Genomic DNA, 15175 nt, shown 5'->3' with positions numbered 1-15175 from the left:
CCGCCGCGCCCCGCCCCACCCGCGCGCCGCTCGCGGCGCCCCGGCACCCCCTGGCGGATTGCCCCGGAATTACCGCCTGAACTGGCCGGCTGGTGAGAAGGCCGAGGAGGAGCAAGTCCCAAGTCCCAGGCCTGGCTGGATAGTTTTGGTCGTTCATATGCCGGGACGCCAGTCCCCCAAATCCCGCTTCTGGAAACGTGGCTCGGGCCCCGGGATCTATATTACTACCAGCACCCCGACGATTCAGATGCACTTAGGCTTAGGACTCCCTGAACTGCAAGGACGGCAGGAGGCCATCCCTAGGTGCAAAGCAGAATCCGAGGTTTTGCAACACAATATACCCGGTCCTCATGCAGAAACCATGGAGGGGAGGAGCGCTGTACTTTGCAAAAGTGCCGCATGTATGCTATGGAAACTGCAATGAGCACCTATGAGAGAGGTTAGGTGCTTAAGTTGGAGGCCTTTGGAGCCTGACACAACTGTGTCCAATTCATGACTGCCTTCGCTTCCCAGTTACTTAACCTCTTTGAAGTTCGCCTTCTTCTCTGTAAATGGGTCTAATGCCAGCTCCCTTGCTGAATTGTGGGAATCAAGTGAGACGAGGGATCAATAAATGCCTGTCATGTAAACTGGTGAGGCCAGTGAGCTCTAGGAGACCTCTCCCCATCCTGTCTCCACACAGAGCTTGCCCTATCATATTATGAGCCACCTCGCGCTCCTGGTCTTTGAAACCCTCAACAACCTCCCTTAACACGTGCTTACAAAGGATGACCACCTTTTCTCTTTGCTCTCAACCTTCAGAACTCACCCTTGTCTATTAAGCAGAACTCTTGTTCCAAACTATAACAAAACATACTAGTTTTAACCCTATGGAGTGTATGATAGAGATACAGTGGACAATGATGAGGAACAGGAAAGCGATCAGGAATTAAGAAGCATTTTCTCTCCATTTCTGCTTTTCTCCATAAAGTTACAGATCAAAAACAAAACAAAGCAAAACAAAACAAAAATAGAAATTGTTTTATAATTTCCAAATTGGAAGGTTCATGAAACAAAATTCAGAAGCCATAACACAAGACTGATAAAATCAACCATATAAAAATTAAAAATTCCTGTATGGAAAAAAAAAAAGATAAAACAAGTGAGAAATGACTAATTTCCTTTGTATGAAGAGTTCCTACAAATCAATGAGACCAACAACCCAATAAAATGTGTTCAAAGGATATGAACAGCTCACAGAAAAGGAAATACAAATAGCTCAAACATATGGAAAGATACTCAGTGGCATTCACACTAAGAAAAATGTAAATTACTACCATAATGAGGTATCATTTTTCTCCAGATTGGCAAAAATCAAAAAGCTTGGTAACACATCTCATTGGAAAGAGTAGGGAAACAGGCATAGTGATTCAGTACTGATGGGGATACAAACTGTTAAAACTTCATTGGAGGGTAATTTGGTCAAAACTATCTTAAGTTTAGGGGCGCCTGGGTGGCGCAGTCGGTTAAGCGTCCGACTTCAGCCAGGTCACGATCTCGCGGTCCGTGAGTTCGAGCCCCGCGTCAGGCTCTGGGCTGATGGCTCGGAGCCTGGAGCCTGTTTCCGATGCTGTGTCTCCCTCTCTCTCTGCCCCTCCCCCGTTCATGCTCTGTCTCTCTCTGTCCCAAAAATAAATAAACGTTGAAAAAAAAAATTAAAAAAAAAACAACTATCTTAAGTTTAAGTGAGCAAACCTTCTGTCTCAGCAATTGGGTTAAATTGTGTATGCTCAAAAATATTCACTGTAGCAAGAGATTGGAAACAGAGATCATGCCATTCTCAACAATCAGTGCCAGAGGGATTAATGACCTAATGAGGAGGCAACATTTTTTTTAAGGTTTTATTTTTATGTTTGAGAGAGAAACCACAAGTGGGGGAGGGGCAGAGAGAGAGAGGTGGACGGAGCATCTGAAGTGGGAGCCAGATGCAGGTCTTGAACTCAGGAACCGTGAGATCATGACCTGAGCCAAAGTTGGATGCTCAACCGACTGAACCACCCAGGTGCCCCAGAGGAGGCAACATTTTTAAACTGTCAAAAGACAATACTGAAAAGTAGATTTATGACCCTCAAGTTTTATAATAGTTTTGGCCAAATTTAAAATAAAACATAAAGAGTACATGCACACACATCCTCAAGGAAAAGATAGATTACATTAAAATGTAAGCTTCTACACCATAAAAAAAATTCAAAGGGTAACCAAATAGATTGGGAGAAAATATCTGCAAACCCAAAACTGAATACACTAAAGCCCTCTAAATTTATATTTACCACCTACACATAAAAAGAAAAAAAACATCCACAACCCAACAAAAAATAAAGCTTATAAACAGAGAGGAAAAAAAAGGTAAACAATACACAAAGTTTGCAAGTGGGGATGCCATTTTACATCCACAGGATTGGCAAAAATTTTTCAATACATGATCACCTAGGTCGAAAACCTAAAAGAATCAACAAGAAAACTCATGGAACCAAGTGATTTTAGCAAGGTTGCAGGATACAAAGTTAATACACAAAAATCAATTGCTTTCCTATATACCAACAATGAATAGGTGGAATTTGAAATTAAAAACACAATACTACTTACACTAATACCACCCAAAATGAAACACTTAGACACTGATCAAAATATGTACAATATAGATCCCTATGAGGAAACCCACAACATTTTGATAAAAAAGTCAAATAAATAAATGGATACACGCCATGTTCACAAAAGATTCAATAACATTGTCAAGAAATTAGTGTTTCCGAACTTCAACTATAGATTAAATGTAATTCTAATCAAAATCCCAGCAAGATATTTCATGGATATCAACAAACTGACTAAAGTTTATCTGGAGAGGCAAAAAACCCAGAGTAACTAACACAGTATTGAAGGAGAACAAAGTTGGAGGACAAACACTACTCAGCTTACTGGAAGACTGCAGTAATTAAGACAATGTGGTATTGGGGCGCCTGGGTGGCGCAGTCAGTCAAGCGTCCGACTTCAGCCAGGTCACGATCTCGCGGTCCGTGAGTTCGAGCCCCGCGTCGGGCTCTGGGCTGATGGCTCAGAGCCTGGAGCCTGTTTCCGATTCTGTGTCTCCCTCTCTCTCTGCCCCTCCCCCGTTCATGCTCTGTCTCTCTCTGTCCCAAAAATAAATAAACGTTGAAAAAAAATTAAAAAAAAAAAATAAATTATAAAAAAGACAATGTGGTATTGGCAAAAGAACAGACAGACCAATGGAATAAAATAGCCTAGAAACAGACCCCCATAAATATAGTCAAGTGGTCTTTGATAAAAGAGCAAAGGCAATACCACAGTGTAAAGTTAGACTCCTCAACATGCAAATAATAATAATAATAAACCACATGCAAGTAATAATAATATAGTAATATTATATATAAACATATATTATATTAATATTATTATAGTAATAAATCTAGACACAGACCTTATATCCTTCACAAAAATGAACTCGGAATGGACCACAGACCTAAACATAAAACGGAGAACTATAAAACTTCTGGACGAAACATGGGAAGAAAATCTAGGTGACCTTGAGTATAACGAGATCTTTTTAGATACTCCAAAGGCATGGTGCATGAAATAAATGATTGATAAGCTCAATGATTTAAAATTAAAACTTCTGCTCTCCCAAAGAATATTAAAAGAGTTAGAAGAAGAGCCACAGACTGGGAGAAAATACTTGCAGAAGACATGTCTGATGAAGAACATGTATCCAAAATATCCAAAGAACCCTTAAAATTCAACAATGGGAAAACAATCTGACTTTAAAAATGGGCCAAAGGCCTTGACAGACACCTCACCAAAGAAGATATACAGATGGCAAATAAACATGAAAAGATGCTCCACATTGTATGTCATCAAGGAAATGTAAATTAAACAAGAGGTACCAATTAGAATAGCCAAAATCCAGAACACTGACAAGCCCCGGTGAGGATTCAGAACAAGAAGTGTCAAATATGGCCGGGGGGAATGCAAAATGGTACCACCATTTTGGAAGACAGCTCAGCAGTATCTTATAAAACTAAACTATCTTTACCATATGACCCAGCAATCGTGCTCCTTCGTATTTGCTCAAAGGAGTTGAAAACTTCTGTCCACACCATAACCCATACAAGGATGTTTATAAAAGCGAGATTTATTCATAATTGCCAAAACTTGGAAAACAACCAAGATGCCCTTCAGGAAGTGAGTGGATTAAAAAACTATGGTACATCCAGACAATGTAATATAATTCAGTGCTTAAAAAGTAAAAAGTTATTAAACCATGAAAAGATTTGGAGGGAGCTTAAATGCATGGTACTAAGTGAAAGAAGCTATTCTGAAAAGCCTACATACTCTGTGATTCCAAGTATATTAAATTCTGAAAAAAGGCAAACCTATGGGAACAATAAAAAGGTAACTGGTCGAGGCGCCTGGGTGGCTCAGTCGGTTAAGTGTCTGACTTTGGGTCAGGTCATGATCTTGCGGTTTGTAAGTTCAAACCCCGGAGTCTGGAGACCGTTTCAGATTCTGTGTCTCCCTCTCTCTCTCTCTCTCTCTGCCCCTCCCCACCTCAAAAATAAACATTAAAAAAATTAAAAAAAGTAATTGGTTACAAAGGTTATGAGGGTGGTGGGTAGGAGGGAATGGAAAAATGAACAGGCAGTGCAGATAAGGATTTTCCTCTATACATTAGAGTGATGGATACACACCAAGAGTGAACTGGAAGGTAAAAACCATGGGCTCTGAGTGATTACGATGCATCAATGTAGGATCATCCCTGGTAAAAACATATATTCTGGTGAGTGAGGCTGATAGGGTGGGGGAGGCTATGCATGTGTGGGGACAGCGGGTATATGGGAAGTCTCCGATTCTTTCTCTGTTTTATTGGAAACTTAAAACTGCTGTAAAAAAATAAGTCGTTAGGAAAAAAAAAGTATGACAATTGGAACTGTGCTTAATGGTATGAAAAAACAGGAACTCTCACCCCATGGGTAGGAGTAAATTGGAGCAACCACTAAGAAAAATACAGCAACGTCTAGTGAAATTTAGAACTCTTAACCTCTGTCTCAAGATTTCCACTCATAATTATGTGATCCAGAGAGGCCTTCTTACATAGCGCATGTCTCATCCAAGGAGACATGTATGATAATCATTGCAGCACAGCTCGTAATAGCAAATACAAACACAAATAATACCGGGAATTTAAATGTATGCCAGTCCACCAACAACAGACTGCATAAATTTGGGTATCTGTAAAATCGATAACTACCATTCAAGATTTATAATAAATGAGTATGAGCAATTATTAAAAACAATGCTGAACCAAAAAAAAGCAAACTACAAATTGATCCATTAGTAGGACAACCCACATATCAAGATTAACAACCTATAAAACAAGGGATGGGTTAAATAAGTGATGGGGATTAAGGACTGCACTTGTGATGAGCATCGGGTGATGTATGAATTCCTGAATCACTATGTTGTACACCTGAAACTAATACAACATTCTGTTAACAGGAATTAAAATAAGAATTAAAAAAAAACACAACCCTGTAAAACAATACTTGTTAATGTCTATGGATACACACATATGTAGTAGAAGCATAAAACATGAATGGCAAATTCAACAATAACTTCATGACAATGGTTATCTCTGGAAGGGAAGTAGGGGAATTGGGAACAGGAAGTTCACAGGAGCCCCAACTGTATCTACCATAGTATATTTCTTTAAAAGAAAAAAAAAAACATTCTTGGCGTGCCTGGGTGGCTCAGTCATTTAAGCATCTGACTTCAGCTCAGGTCATGATCTCGCAGTCCGTGAGTTCAAGCCCCATGTTGGGCTGTGTGCTGACCGCTCAGAGCCTGGAGCCTGCTTCAGATTCTGTGTCTCCCTCTCTTTCTGCCCCTTCCCTGCTCATACTTTCTTTCTCAAAAATCAACATTAAAAAATCTTTAATAAAAAAAATAAAAACAAATTCTTGAGGAAATAGGGTTAATTTTAAGGTTTGATCATGTAACATGAGGATAGAGTGGGTGTCTGCATGTTTATAATATTGATATTATTTGTATGATCAAAACCATACATAATTTTTTAAACCTTAGTTAATGATAAAAGCAGTGGCAGGGGGGCACCTGGGCGGCTCAGTTGGCTTAAGTGTCCAACTTCGGCTTAGGTCATGATCTCACAGTTTGTGAGTTCAAGCCCCTCATGGGGCTCTCTGCTGTCAGCACAGAACCTGCTTTGGATCCTCTGTCCCTGTCTCTCTCTGCCCCTCCCCTGCTCTCTCTCTCTCAAAAATAAGCATTTTTAAGGGCACCTGGGTGGCTCAGTTGGTTAAGTGTCTGACTTTGGCTCCAATCATGATCTGCAGTTTGTGAGTTCGAGCCCCGCGTCGGGCTCTGTGCTGACAGCTCAGAGCCTGGAGCCTGCTTTGGATTCTGTGTCTCCCTCTCTCTCTGCCCCTCCCCAACTCGTGCCCTGTCTCTCAAAAATAAATACACGTTAAAAATAAGCATTTCTTAAAAAGCAATGGCTGATAGTTTTTGGAAACATAAATTCAGTCTCAAAGTATCAACCCACAGATTATTCATTACAAGGGAAGAAAGATAACCTTTACAATGCCGGTGTGTCAAACACTACCTTAATTAAGTGCGCAAACTTAAAATAATGGGACAAACTGATAGGAACCTCCTGATATATGAAGGCATAGTATCACCCTCAGAATTGTAGTATTCTTGCCAAAAATGTTTAACCTAAACTTAATTTAAAAACAAAAACAAAAGTAACTTTGGGACCCTTTTCAAAACAGCTAACAAGTGTCACATTAATCACCATCTCCCCCCAAAAAGGAGGGGAAACATTTCAGAATCAAGGAAACTAAAGAGATAACTAAATGTAATGTGTGATTCTTGATTTAATTCTGGATAAAAAAAATTAAAGTTCTAGAAGTACATTTTGGGGGCAATTGAAATTTGAATATTGCCTTAATATTTGAAAATTTTATTGTATTTTATTAGCAAATGTCTTAAGTGCGATAATGGTATTATGATTTGGAAGGAAATATCCTTGTTATTAGTTGCTGAAATATTACGGATAAAGTGTCACTATGTCTACAATATACTTTCAAACTGTTAAGGAGAAAAACATAAGTAAACATTTAAAAAATTTTAATATGCTAAAAAGCCACAGAAATTATAAAAAAAATTTTATATTTTTAAAAAAGAAACACTATAGAACTAAGTATTAATTTTCTGCTACTCATGAGTCAAGACACTTTTCCCTTTCTCTCCTTTATTTTAGGCTGAACTAATTTATGGCTAGAAAGGGAAAAATGGACTTTGAGATGATGTAGTCACTTGAACATAAGCACAATTGGGCAAGAAGTAGAGTGATGATGGTCTAAATTCTTTTGCCCTAATCGTAGGCATCACATTAATTATATGAGAAATTATCAGTAGGTGATTAGTTTGAGAAATTTCACAATCAAATAATTTGGACAAATCCAAATTATTATACTGCCACTAACATGCAGGAAAAAAAAATAATTTTAGCAAAGAGATAACTTCCTTTCTTGGGACATTTCTATAATATCTTCACAGTAGTGAGTACACTATTCTATCAAACAGCGTAACTATAGTTTGTGGTCCACTCTACCCCATGGAGTGACCTTGATTATCACAGAAATGCAATGCAGATAACAAAGAGATAAAAAACTGCAATTTCCAGACTATGCCTTTAAGAGAACATTCAGAATTATACCCCTAGGGGAAAACTACCACTGTGGAAAGTGGATTCCCAATAACGTTGATCATTTTCTAGGTAAAATTTCAAAAACGACTAGCCATATGTTTTGTGTCTTTTTTTAAAAAGTATTTATTTTTTACTAGTGAGGTTGGAACCAGGCAAAGAAATTTACAGAAAAGATGTCCATATATAAAGAAAGAAATAGCAAAATATTTTTTGGTCATAACTTAGAAACAAACTAGTCCATAAAAAGGGGACAGTTTTCCCCAATTCTTCTCTTCCCTAGAAGAGTATAAGCACGGGCTCTTAGTTCCTTGATATCCTCAGCAGGCCTCGGATACGTCTGACAAGAGCTTGTATGAAACTATAGCGAGATCGAACTTTCGAGTATAATCCTTCAATGTCCAGAAGTTTCTTTTGTAGTGATTCTCCAAAAGCGTTGATGGCGTCAGCCTGAAGCTAGAGTTAACACAGATGATATTTTGTTATTAAAACTATAGTCTCAAATATTTTTTGTTTCATGTCTTCCAATTTAAACTATCTTTGAAATTTTGTAATGTGGTCCTTTCTCATGTAGCAAATTAACTAAACATTCCTTCTATGCTACAATGTATTGGTATGATATTGTTTTTCCCTCTTTCCTGTCTTGTATAAATGTTTAAAATTTTAAATAACAACAACAAATGATGCTGTTGTTGACATATGGACATACTGCAGTAAAATATTTCCTGACTGGTGACACAAGTTGTTAGGAGTGGACGCCTCTGGGGGCGCCTGGGTGGCGCAGTCGGTTAAGCGTCCGACTTCAGCCAGGTCACGATCTCGCGGTCCGTGAGTTCGAGCCCCGCGTCGGGCTCTGGGCTGATGGCTCAGAGCCTGGAGCCTGTTTCCGATTCTGTGTCTCCCTCTCTCTCTGCCCCTCCCCCGTTCATGCTCTGTCTCTCTCTGTCCCAAAAATAAATAAATGTTGAAAAAAAAAATTAAAAAAAAAAAAAAAAAAAAGGAGTGGATGCCTCTGGGGAAAGAAACAGGATAAACTGGAAAGAAGCTTTTACTTTTTACTTGGTTTTGCAATTAAAAAAAAAAGAAAGAAAAAACCATTTCCATGCTTTCACTTTCAAACAATATAAACAGAAGACAAGAACCTGGTATACACTTTAGAATTCATGTATTTTAGAATACACATTTGATTTCGAATGGATCTTTTTGGCATAATAGTGAAATGTTAATATTAAGTGCAAAATTAGATAAAATCTACCTGCCTTCAGTTTTGCAGTAAAATCAAAACAGAGTGAGAAGGTTATTTATTAATCCTGCATTTCTTCTCACTTTAAAACAGCACAGTCTAATGAAACAGAAATAGTGATTAATTCAACACATATTTATCAAACATCTTCTGGTAGATCTATACTTTGCCTAATTGTGCCCATGACCTAACTGAACATTAAAGCTTACCTAAACAAGTCTAGCCAAAACATGGATTGCTATTATGAAGTCACTCTGGGGCAGATGTAGTCCGGGCTGGGATGAGAGCATGCTCTTTATGATGTCTGGCTAAGCATGGTCTGGAGGATGCTCTTTCCTGGATAAAGCCTAACCTTCAGCTTTAAGAAAGGTAGTGGCCAAGAGGGATTAGGGAAGAGTACAGAGGCTTTATCCAATCATGGCTAGGGGGGCGCCTGGGTGGCTCAGTCGGTTAAGTGTCCAACTTCAGCAGGTCATGATCTCACAGTCTGTGAGTTCGAGCCCCGCGTCGGGCTCTGTGCTGACAGCTCAGAGCCTGGACCCTGCTTCAGATTCTGTGTCTCCCTCTGTCTCTGTCCCTCCCCAGCTCACGCTCTGTCTCTCTTTCTCTCAAAAATAAATAAACATCAAAAAAAAAAAGTTAAAAAAAAAAATCATGGCTAAGGACATTCAGATGCCTAGGAACAGATCCAGCTATAATTCATGTACCCTGCTAACTACTCTGTTCCCAAGACTTTCCTATTAGTTTCATATTAAGTTTTCATTTTAATTATTTTTGGAATGCTCTTCATTCATTCCAACATTACTGGCCAAGAGGTTACTAAGTACATACTACTGTATAATACTATGGTCTCCTAAATGGAATTTGTAATGGCTACTCCCCATCTCTCCATTTAAATTATTTTCTGGAAAATTAAGTGCTGAGTGACACTTTGTGCCTAAAGTCGACAAAGTTAATCTAAAGAAACTAGCAGTTTTCCAGATCACATGCTCAGTAATTTACTGAACTCGATGTTACACCTTCCAGGCACTACTCCCCTAGGAGCCCCACATATGAAACCTCATTTAATCCTGACAAAACTGTTTGAGGCTGAATTATCATTTCCGTTTCTTCACTGAGGAAATGGAGGCTCAAAATCAGGTTGTTCAAAGTCCCAGAGCTGTTGGGTGGCCAGGCACGAATTAAAATCAGGTCTTTGCACATAGCCCTGAAAATCATAAACTTATTAACATACTAGGCTCTTCCTTTGTCCTTCCAGAAAAGAACAAGGGTATGAGACTAGAACCTTACCTGGTCTATGTCATGTTGGCTCACTGCAGTCAGACCACTTCTGAAATCCAGGTTGGTTTCTGAAGCGAAGGAATCTAGAGATAAAAGACACAGTCAAAACAGCTTTCCCAGGATGCGTCTACTATACCCTGGAAGAATCTGAAGACAATGAACCACAGCGCCACAGAAAACATGGGTCAAGGCTGAGAAATCTATTTCAACTTTCAGTAACTAGAAGCCCCTGGAAAGCATTTCACTTGTCTAGGTCAGGGTCTGCAAGCTTTCCTTCTGTTTCTTTCCCACTAAGGGATCGAATACAAGCTCACTGGTCAAACAGGCTCACTTAATAAAGATCATTGCCCAGGCTGACCCACATCCATTCTTCTAGAAAATTATTTGTGAGCAGGGGACTCTGGAGCTGGCCAGCCCTTAACTGCAAGAAGCTGAAGAGCAGTGTCTTAAGATGTTCACATTGTCCACACAATTTCCCATGAATAGAAGTAAAACACAAGAAACAGTCATGTCTAATAACTAAGTAGCTCTCCATTGCCCAACCCACTCTTAGTAACCTGGAAACAAAAAATAAATAAAAATGCAACTAGGTTTTCAAAGCACTGAGATCTATAGGTTTTCAGAATGAAGTTTACCTTGTAGTCTTCTGCTTTTAAATAAGGTTCTGGAGGCAAACAGGGAATCCTGAGAATCGGTGGGCGTGCAATGTAACAAGTAGTACTCCAGATGGCGCCAAAGAATAAATAGGCAGGTCTCTATGATAACTACAGAAGAGAGCTCGGACTAAAGGAAAACAATCTCATCAAACCAGCTGCTGAGGAGGGGAAAAAAGGAGAGACCGTACCACTTAGTGACATACGCACTGCCTCAGTCTAACCGACAGGGGTAAGGGTCTGTTTCCCTAGAAAGCAGCAAGACGTGTTGAGAGGAATGAGGTGGGGCCGGGGGGAGGGGGGAGGGGGGAGGGGGGGCGCGTGTGCTATGCCAGCACAGTCTCCAGTGTCCTTGCTTCCTATCCAGACACAGAGTGACTGTACACATTATCAGGATTACTAGCTACTCTAAAAGGTAAGGAAAAATTTTAATTTGGAAATATATCGGGCATTTACTGGAAAAAATCAACAATAATTATGTCCTTTTCCATATGGCTTTGATGCCCAAAAAATGTGAGAATCAGTAAACAGTCTCTACATTTAAAGAATCTTTTAAAGGTCACCATTCCAGTTCCCACTGTGACTTCATTAAGGATACAAGAACAAAGGGAAAGTAGTTTGGCTCGATTGTTGATCAACTTCACCAAACGCCGTCTTGCTAGGACATATTTCTGGGCAGTGGAGATTTTCTCAACACCAACAGGCATCACAGACTGACACAACTGAGAACCAGAAACAAACACAGTATTAGTGATGATGTGAACTGTAACCAAAACTTCAAGGAATTCTATACAGAGGGTCACTTGCGATAAGCACTGTGAAAAACGTTTGAAGAAGTTTAAATGTCCTTGCAGACAAGAGCTATTATCTAAGCTAGTTAGGAAGCTAGTAACTTTATAGAAAAACAGCGAGCCAAACCAATTAAATTCACAAATGAAGATTCACGTGCTGCTTTCTGGAAAAGGTCTCATCCTTGAAATAGACATTTCCAATCTGCTGATGGGCCGACCAACCCTCAACTTCCCATCAAGGTAAAACGAGATGAAACAGTAGGTTTTTCAAGCAGTAGGTTTAACACTGCCATGGAGAAGTTCTCTGACAGCTGTCACGTATCTTCTGAAGAAAACGTAGAGTGGATTTCTACAGCAGATAGAAAAATATGCTCATCGGCCAGAAACTCCCTTCATCACACCTCTATTTGGCATAAGCACAGAGATGCGATTTACAACCCAGGCGCTGGGTTTGGCAGACGGGCTGGGAGGGCGCCACACGCTTCACTGGGAGGCTGCGGGCCCCCTGCGAGGACCGGCACGGACCATGAGCTGCAATGGGAGGAGGAGGGGCTGTCGGCTGTAAGCCACCCGGTTCCAGGGCTCGCCTGAACCCCACCAATAACTCCTGCCTCGGTACGTGCTAGCTGGGTGGCTTCGGGTAAGTTATTCAAACTTCCAGTGCCTCCATTTCCTCATCTGAGAAAAAAAGGCTCATGTGTTGAGCCAGAACTTGTAGCTCAGGGCCTGGCACATGGTAAACACTCAGTGTTCCCTCTGATCATCAGAAGAGTGGCAAGAAGGGGCAGGCTTGACTCCTCTGAAGAGTGACACCGAGTTTTCAGGGGAGTTGGTGCAAACCAGGAATGGCAAATCGGTTCAACACCGAGGCTGCCAAAGGACACCAAGAAGCTCCAGCACTGGGCAAGAGATACCGTGCAGTCTGGCTACTGAGGGAGCAAGCCCGGCAACTCAGCATCTTTAGCTGCAATAAACGTCAGCGAGTGATTCTGGCTCATTGAGAGCAGGCAGTCAAGTCTGATCCGCCATCCCGTTTGTCTGAAAAATTCACTCAACAGATACTGAAGATGCCGAAGGCACAGAGGCATCTTAAGGGATCACTTCTACTGAATAAGCATCTGCAATAGACACCAAGTTTCTCAGCACAGATTTTAGAGTATAAATTACCAAAACCCTCCTTCAAAGGCCAGCTGCCGTTCTACCGGAGGGCAGGTGGTGTTCTTAAACAAGTGCAGCTTCACTGTTTTTCAGTGACGTGTTACTCTGCTTATGAGGCGTGGTGCTAAGGTGAGGGGCTCTTCTTAAAGCCACACAGAGGAACCACTTCAAGCCCTTTCGTCTCCCTGCATACATCGTCTTTGCTCACAAGTCTGACACCAGTATTCTGGTCCTTGTGAGGAAAAGCAAAGGCTTCTCAGAAATCTCCACAGCTCATGATGAGGTTCATACCTCTTTTATCTCATCAGGTGGAAGTTGCTCTACATTCTGAAGTTTGTTGACACTCCGTCGATGACTGTCGTAATAGCTGAAGAAGTCATTAGCGCTCTGTTTCAGCAGGTAGACAATAATGCCCAAACCGGGCAGGCGCCAATATGGAATCACTGGAGCTTGAGTATCTAATAGAGTTGATAATAAAAAACGATGTTCCACTTATAAGAATTTGATATGAATCTCGAATGACCTGTTTTAGTTTTTTTTTAATTGTTATTTATTTATTGGGGGGGGGGGGAGGGGACGGAGAGAGAGAATCCCAAGCAGACTCTGTGCTCTCGGTGTAGAACCCGATGCAGGGCTTGATTCCACAAATCATGGGATTATGACCCCAGCCAAAATCAAGATTTGGACACTTAACTGAATGAGTCACCCAGATGCCTCTCAAATCACCTGTTTTAAACAGGATATGCCCGGAATTGAAGGGCATGTAACCTATTATTAAAACCAACCCAAAATTATTTTTTTTAAAAAAAATTTTCAATGGTTATTAATTTATTTTGAGAGAGAGAGAGAGAGAGTTAGCAAGTGAGGTAGGGGCATAGAGAGAGAGAGGGAGAGAGAGAATCCTAAGCAGGCTCCGCGCTGTCAGTGCAGAGCCCAACGAGGGGCTTGAACCCATGAACTGTGAGATCATGACCTAAACCAAAGTCAAGAGTTGGATGTTTAACTGACTGAGCCACCGAGGAGCCCCAACCCAAAACCACTTTTAAATACTTCTGACAGTTCAGAGGAGGGGTTAGGAGCTACTATGATCAGATATGTGCATAAAGCTGAAGACCTGAAGAGAATAAGGAAATCTGGCCGATGGGACACTGACAGAACTTTCCCTTTATCAGGGGGAAGACCTCTTTCAGAACCATTAGTTATAAACCTTTGCATCCAGCTTCTCCCCCCGCCCCCGCCATGAACACACAGACGCAAGCCTCACACACAAGTCTGGAGTTTCCTGGCTCCAGGCGAATAATTCCTGCTTTACCCTACAGCTCTGGTTATGTGGATTCACTTCTGGTCTGCATCTTTCTGGTTGCTGAATTCCCAGCTCAAAGTCATTCTTCCCAAGAGAAGGAGAACACTAACTGAGATATTCAAATAATATAATGAAATTTAAACTTCAACAACTCTCTTAGCACCGTAAGTCCTTTTGGGTAAGAAAACAAAATGATCTGCCTTTTACCTGACTAGCTTCTGATGAAGGTACAAAGGAACAATGGGATGTCGGGAAAGTCTTCTGCAAAGGGAAGAGCTGGCAGGACTGGCGCAAGTGGAGCAACTTCCCCTTTGATTGAGGGATTTCTTGAGAGGCACCTTAGTAATTTCGAGTTCAATTTGGAGATAATCTTTGTTCAGTGGCTCTAACTGCCACGAATACTGCAGGGAGATGCGCACTGGCTTCCTTCTCCACTGTCTCCCTTAACTTTGCTTCTAAGTCACATTTCACAGGTCTTCGTGAAGAGCGGAAGCGAGGAAACAGTTCCTTGTCAGCGGATGTTGCCACCAACCAGGACATTCTGGACTCACATCAGTTGCCAGGTTTCCCTTTCTAGTCCTCAGTGAAGATGTGACAGTCTCTACGATACAGAGCCTTCTGCTGGTGAAATTAGGTACTCTGGTGCCCAGGAACGTCTGTATCATTATCTAGTCTGGCAGGAACACATCCAGAAAGAGAATGGTCCAATGCTGACAGTACTCTGGCACATATCAGGAGTTCTCACACGCTAACCTGCTCAAGTCTAGAAAGTATTAAGGTGTGCAGAAGCTACCAGACTTAGCTTCATGGGGGCTGCTCACAAAAGAGCTGACTACAGAAAGCAGATTCTGCAGGAAAGATCACAAGGTCCAGGGAGTAGAAGCGCTATAGGAAAGGGCCCTGGACCACAAGTAATAGTACATATACTAAATGATAGACAGCAATGACAACAGCAATAATGAAAAT

General features: G+C 41.0%; 1 protein-coding gene across 1 annotated transcript in view; it reads right to left on the bottom strand.

The window, feature by feature from the left end:
• Window positions 1–7893: 7893 nt before the first annotated feature.
• Window positions 7894–15175, bottom strand: part of NUP205 (nucleoporin 205) — a 91079-nt gene continuing 83797 nt past the window's right edge. Inside the window, exons 39-43 of the mRNA XM_047096188.1 lie at window positions 13198–13364; window positions 11556–11679; window positions 10940–11068; window positions 10314–10387; window positions 7894–8236 (exon numbers count right to left, since the gene is read on the bottom strand). Of these exons, the coding sequence (XP_046952144.1) occupies window positions 8084–8236; window positions 10314–10387; window positions 10940–11068; window positions 11556–11679; window positions 13198–13364 (647 nt within the window). The 3' untranslated portion in view covers window positions 7894–8083. The remainder of the gene's footprint in view (window positions 8237–10313; window positions 10388–10939; window positions 11069–11555; window positions 11680–13197; window positions 13365–15175) is intronic.

This window comes from Lynx rufus, unplaced genomic scaffold (genome assembly GCF_022079265.1).
Source record: "Lynx rufus isolate CCGP_SWC_20201006 ecotype Redwood Valley unplaced genomic scaffold, mLynRuf1.p SCAF_4, whole genome shotgun sequence".
Taxonomy (NCBI): domain Eukaryota; kingdom Metazoa; phylum Chordata; class Mammalia; order Carnivora; family Felidae; genus Lynx; species Lynx rufus.
Note: the sequence above shows the minus strand (reverse complement) of the source record. Positions and strands in the feature narration are given on the sequence as shown.